The 6,000-nt window shown below is 47.5% G+C and overlaps 1 protein-coding gene across 1 annotated transcript in view; it reads left to right on the top strand.

Annotated features, from left to right (window-relative positions):
• Positions 1–5,760, top strand: part of cacna1ba (calcium channel, voltage-dependent, N type, alpha 1B subunit, a) — a gene marked incomplete at both ends in the record, with an annotated part of 109,690 nt that extends 103,930 nt beyond the window's left edge. Inside the window, 4 exons of the mRNA XM_080466528.1 lie at positions 1,407–1,445; positions 2,774–2,999; positions 3,718–3,938; positions 5,191–5,760. Of these exons, the coding sequence (XP_080322654.1) occupies positions 1,407–1,445; positions 2,774–2,999; positions 3,718–3,938; positions 5,191–5,760 (1,056 nt within the window). The remainder of the gene's footprint in view (positions 1–1,406; positions 1,446–2,773; positions 3,000–3,717; positions 3,939–5,190) is intronic.
• Positions 5,761–6,000: the final 240 nt, after the last annotated feature.

The following is a 6,000-nucleotide window of genomic DNA, read 5'->3' as shown; positions in this document are numbered from 1 at the left end:
CCCCCTCACCATTTGGAGGAAAGCGCAGGAAATCCTCCAGCTGATTGGATTAATGCTGGAAATGACCTGCTGCTGCTGCTGGAGCATCATGGGACACTGTTCCTCCCGGTCCTCACCTGGACCACTTTGTCTTCCACTTTCAGCAGATTACTTTTCTCCTGGATCTGGAGCTCTCGAGCCTGATCCGATTGTTTCATCACCTTCCCGAACCACATCTTCAGAGTCCCATTAGAATACTCAGGCTCTGTCTTGATGTGTGTTTTGGTTACGTCTTTTCAGAAAAGTACGTTTTTCAAACAGACCTCAAAGGTGTAAAGTTTAAAAAAAAAAACGTATGTGCCTGAAAAGACAAAAGCAAAATACTGAAGTCATCATGAAGCTAATTGGAGTAGACTCGGTTTCTGGCGCCTCAACAAGCCTGGAAGGTGGAAGGAGATGAAGAGCGGCTGATACGTCCGTACACATGTTTGTGAAAGACTCAACAAGTTACAAAAAAATTGATTCTGAGGCTCAATTTGCACAACGTTTCCACGTGAACACGGGAAAACCTTCGTAGTGCTTTGGGGTCCGTTCACACGACAACGGCGCTCGGAGCCACTGAAAACGCTACTTTATAAAACGGTTCCCAAGGTGGAACTTTTTAAAAACGCTCCAACTCCATCTCCATGGAAACAAGGGAAAATGTTACTTTTCTGAAATTCTGCTACTGCGGTCGTAGTAACAAGCTCCTCTGCACATGCTCAGTAGATGTACAATAGCAACAATGGCGGCCTCCAGAGTGTCATGACTCCCAGTCCTTCCTCTCCTGGGACTCGGTAGTTTCATAGTTGACAGTCACTGTAATAACAGTCCAACTTGGTCGTCTGTCCATACGAATGTCCGTTTACTCCCATTGTTGATGTTTATAGCGTATCGTTCTCTGCACTCGTGCGTACGCTTTCATTACAAAAGCAAGCAATCGGGCCAACTTGTGGTCTGGCATGCTAACTACGTCTTTCTCAGCGTTTCTCTGTAAACGGACATTATTTGCGAAACATTGCCATGTAAACACAGACATTTTCTTAAACAAATATGCAAAACCAACTTATTTTCACCTGAAACTTTGTCGTGGCCTGATAGTGAGTTCTTCACACAGTAGTGTAATGACAGAGATGTTTTTGAATATAATGTATGAGTACATTTCAGAACATACATAATGTACTTTGATGCCTGCTGCAGGAAATCAGGTTTTATGTCAGTGTGTGTCGGAACAATCCAATTCTGTGAGTCACTGTGAGTTTAATGGTTTGTCTTCTTATTTAAAAAGACAACGTGTTTCGAGGTACTTTGATCCCTCCACACTGTGTGACGAGGCTGTTTCACAAACTGGAGCTGATACTGACCGTGCTGTTCTCTCTCGGTCACAGCGGAGTCACTCCCGTCACTCTCCGGGGATCCACCTCGCCGTACGTACACCCTCCTCACACACGACAGAGCATCTTTCAGAGTCACCTCCATTTTTAATCAGAGTTATTGTTCTGTTGAGTTTGTCAGTCTTTGGTGATTTCCGATGACAGTAACGGTCCGAATTCTACAACTGTAGCTCCTTTTTCACAGTGTGGTCATTTAAATGGCTTTCTGGAACTCACACATTCTGGAAATCTCACAAGTTGTGCAACTTTCACATATCTTATAACACTGACATGTTCTAGAACACTCAGATATTCTCTCTCTCTCTCTTTCGCTCTCCCTCTCGCTCTCAAATTATAGAACTTGTACACATTCTATCACTCCCAAGATTTTGTAGAGCTCTCACACATTTTAGAACTCTGAGACATTTTAGAGCTCTCACACATTCTCTCTCAAATTGTAAAACTCTCACACGTTCTGGAACTCTGACAACTTTCCGATGATCCGGATCTCACTTCAAGAAATTGTAGAACTTTTACAAATTCCGCAGCTTGCTGACATTCTAGAGCTTTCACACATTGTGGAATCCAGAATTGCCACATGTTGGAGAGCTCTTCCTGATTTTACATCTCTCGTATTTTAGAACTCAAATTGTAGAATGTTGACAAATTCTAGATCTCTTAACATTCTGGAATTCTCACACAATCTAAAACTGTTCAACCTTTTAGAACTCTCTGAAGCAAATTATAGAAGTGATTCTAGATTATATAACCGAAGGTTCACGGGGTTTTCCTGCCAGAGTCACAAAACTCATTTTAATTGCTCCAACATCAAATTTCTAATTTGTTTCAAATCTTCTCTGTCGATAGTTTCTTCTTCTGGAATTGAACTGGAAACAAAACACAATAATTAGAACACCGTTTAGACTTTAATCGTACGTGATGTGACTGTGTTTTCTCGAGACTCGAAGCTTCCCTGAGAGTTTGCAGTTACAACGGTCCTCACACTAAGACAATATAAAAATGGAATAAAAGCAGATCAACTGGCGAAGTGGAATTAAATGAGGAGTTTGCTGTACAGACGATTGTGAGTACAGGGAGTGTGTGTGTGTGTGTGTGTGTGTGTGTGTGTGTGTGTGTGTGTGTGTGTGTGTGTGTGTGTGTGTGTGTGTGTGTGTGTGTGTGTGTGTGTGTGTGTGTGTGTGTGTGTGTGTGTGTGTGTGTGTGTGTGTGTGTGTGTGTTTGCAGTGGAGCACCTGCTCCTTTATCCTCCATTGCTCAGTAAACATGTGTTCCGAGCTGCAGATGGTGCGCGCGGCGTCGCAGCCGGTTTCACTCTCGGATCAGTGCCCATCTCTTCTCACACTAAACTTTCCCTCCCTCAGACCGTCCCCGATGCCAGCCCCATGAAGCGCTCCGCCTCCACCGTGGCCCCACAGCAGCCCCAGGAGGTCAACCTGAAGGACTACACCCTGGAGAAGCCCAGCCAGGACCGACCGCACCACCACCATCACCACCACCACCGCTGCCACCACCGCCGGGAGCGGGACCGGGAGAAGAGGCAGCGGTCTCTGGACACACCTCTGGGTGGTCAGCCTGCCAGCTCTGCTGGTCAGTTACACACACACACGCACACGCACACGCACACACACACACACACACACACACACACACACACACACACACACACACACACACACACACTCACTCACTCACTCACTCACTCACTCACTCACTCACTCACTCACTCACACTCACACTCACACTCACACTCACACTCACACTCACACTCACACACACACACACACACACACACACACACATTTATTTTTTTTCCAAGTAGAATTTGTCTTAATCCAACCATAAATCTCACCTTGACCTCAGTTTAACTGAAAATAGAAAGTTTTTCATTTTGAGGTGATGCAGTTTTTTTGGTCTTCACATGTACAAAAAAAATCCCATATTGTGAATGTTTGAACACTTTTTTGTCTCCACATTCGTAATACAGACATTACATTAACTCATTTTAATTTCCTTATCGTTAACTCACCTGTAAATAACGTTACCTTCAGGACTTTCCCCTCGAGGTCCTCAACATCTTGGTCCTCATGTTTATGGGGGTTTAGGTTCCACACAAGTGTATGAAAACAAAAACACACAAAACACCCTTTGTGTTTTCGTGCCTTTTGAGTGGATTATGGATTACGTTGACTCTCAGCAGAGTCCGTTTGACGTAAACAAAGGTTGCGTTTACACGGTGAAAAGCGGAAAACTTTAGTGGCGTTTTCTGCCGTTTCCATGGAAACCGATATCGTTTTCGCAAAAACAGGAGCAGCAGGGGAGCCGGCGTCCGACCCCACCGCCGCCCACAGGGAGCGAGGGCACGACCGCGGGCGCTCCCACGAGAGGAAACACCACCACTCCTCCGCGGACAAGCAGCGCTACTACTCCTGCGACCGCTACTGCAGCCGGGAACACTGCCACACCAAGTCTGCCACCGCCAGCTGTGCCGCCTCCCCCAGCGAGGGGCAGGAAACCAGCAACAAGCAGGTGGGGAGTCGGGGGGGGGGGGATCAGGGCACACAGGGAATTCCTGAGGGCTTTCAACCTCATTTAATCCAGTTACAGCATCTCAGAGCAATTTTACAAAGAAGAAATGAATATATGTACACATGAAGAAACACGCTGCACCAGACTCAGAAGCTCAAAGTGGAGAATTTATAGAAAAGAAAAGGAGGGAGAGCAACAAACTTGTGGATTTACTGTCTGAGATCCTGTAGGAACAGAGAGAGAGAGAGAGAGAGAGAGAGAGAGAGAGAGAGAGAGAGAGAGCACAGACTACATGAGAAGTTACTGTCATGACCTGCTATGAATTCAGAGCGAAAAGAAGCTCATTACACTGAAAAAAGTCTTCGTAGTTTCAGGAAGTACAAATACTTTTCGTTCCTACATTTGAAGGCTAATCTCTTTCTCCTCCTGACACATTTCAGACTCGCTCCTTCTTTGGTGGAAGATTTGTTTAATGTATAACACATTTAATAGTTTTGTTTTTTTAACATAACCTTGTAGCTTTAACTTTGTCTTCTTTACATTCACAATAATATGTCGAGTTCTAAAACAGTTTGTTTGATGGATATTAAGTAACAGTTTTATTTGGCTTTTCTTTACCATCATAATGGATAAAAATGAGTTTTTGCCTATTTAAACCCATTTCAGAAGCCAACACTTAAACAATTTTAGTGAGGTCAATGAGTTTATCCATTTTGTCCTCTTTTTTTTAAATAAATTTGTTAGTTTCAGTCTAAACCTGGTGCAGCGAAATAACTGAAATTGAGTCGAGGCGAGCTAAAATATCAGCTTTATGGATTTTAGACAATCGAGGTGTATTTTATTTAGTGTCTCTTGTCAGATCGTCTGGTGAATTAGTTTAACTCAGTGATAAAAGTATTTGCGGGATGTTTCCTTTCTTTTCGTCTGAGCGTTGACGAGGTGTTGGACAGAGACGGACGCTGGCGTCTCTCCCCGGCACCTCCTCTGCTGCTTTCTGCTCTGTCTGCTGCGTTCAGCCTCTCATGGCCTCTCGCTTCTTTTCCCACTTTCTCTCTTCATCGTTTTCCATCCATTTTGTCTTCCACTTTGCATCGTTGCCTCTCCTCCCTCCTTCCTCCCTCCGTCCTCTCTTCCTGTCTGTCTTCACGAATCATGTTTTGCTGTCTCTCCCTGTCCTCCGTCTCCCTCCTCCCTCCCTCTTCCTCTCCTCATCGTTCTGTCGTTTCAAATTGCTTGTCCACTTTTCATCTAGGGCAGTGGTTGGGTTAAAGGCGGCAGCGTGGCGCTGAGCTCCACCTCGAGCACGGCGAGCCGCGGCCGCCGGCAGCTGCCCCAGACCCCCCTCACCCCGCGGCCCGGGGTGGCCTACAAGACTGCCAACTCCTCCCCCGTGCACTTTGTGTCCAGCCAGGCCGGTCTGAGTCCGGGCCGGCTGAGCCGCGGCCTGTCGGAGCACAACGCCCTCCGCCACAGCGGCTCCCGCCACTTCTTCCCCTGCCCCGTCACCCGCATCAGCTCCGAGCCCTTCCTGGGCCGAGGCCACGGCGAGGCCCCGGGCGGCCCCTACGGCAGCCTGCGGGACCAGCTGGACGTCTTCCGGGACACGGCGTCGGCGTCCCCCAGCCCTCGTTCGGGACGCTCCTCTAAAACCGCATTGCCCCGCTCGATCGGAGCCCCGCCCCCCGCCACGCAGCAGAACCTCGGGGTGCCCAACGGGTACCACTTCAGCTTTGGGGGCGGCGCCGTCCCGGGCCCGGGCCCCGGCCCCGGCGTCAGGGCTCCCAGGTATTACCAGGAGGCGGAGGAGGACGAATGGTGCTAGCATGGCTTTAAACCAATCTTTCGAATGCATTCTGGAGGAATCGTGATGAGTTTTATCATCTTCTTCGAAGGCTTTAGTTTACATCGTCACTGTGTGTGTGTTTTTAACCCAAAACCCGGAGAGTCGGCGCGATCCGAGCAGGGAGCGTTCAGCCGCTGATGTCTGAATGTGAACAAAACAAGTGTCCTCCTCAAAGAGCATGTAGCATTAGGAGACGGGGAGAGCGGAGCTTTCTGCTCG

Source organism: Lipophrys pholis (genome assembly GCF_963383615.2).
Source record: "Lipophrys pholis genome assembly, chromosome: 7".
Lineage (NCBI taxonomy): Eukaryota > Metazoa > Chordata > Actinopteri > Blenniiformes > Blenniidae > Lipophrys > Lipophrys pholis.
The sequence above is the reverse complement of the archived record's forward strand: the minus strand, read 5'-3'. Positions and strand labels throughout refer to the sequence as shown.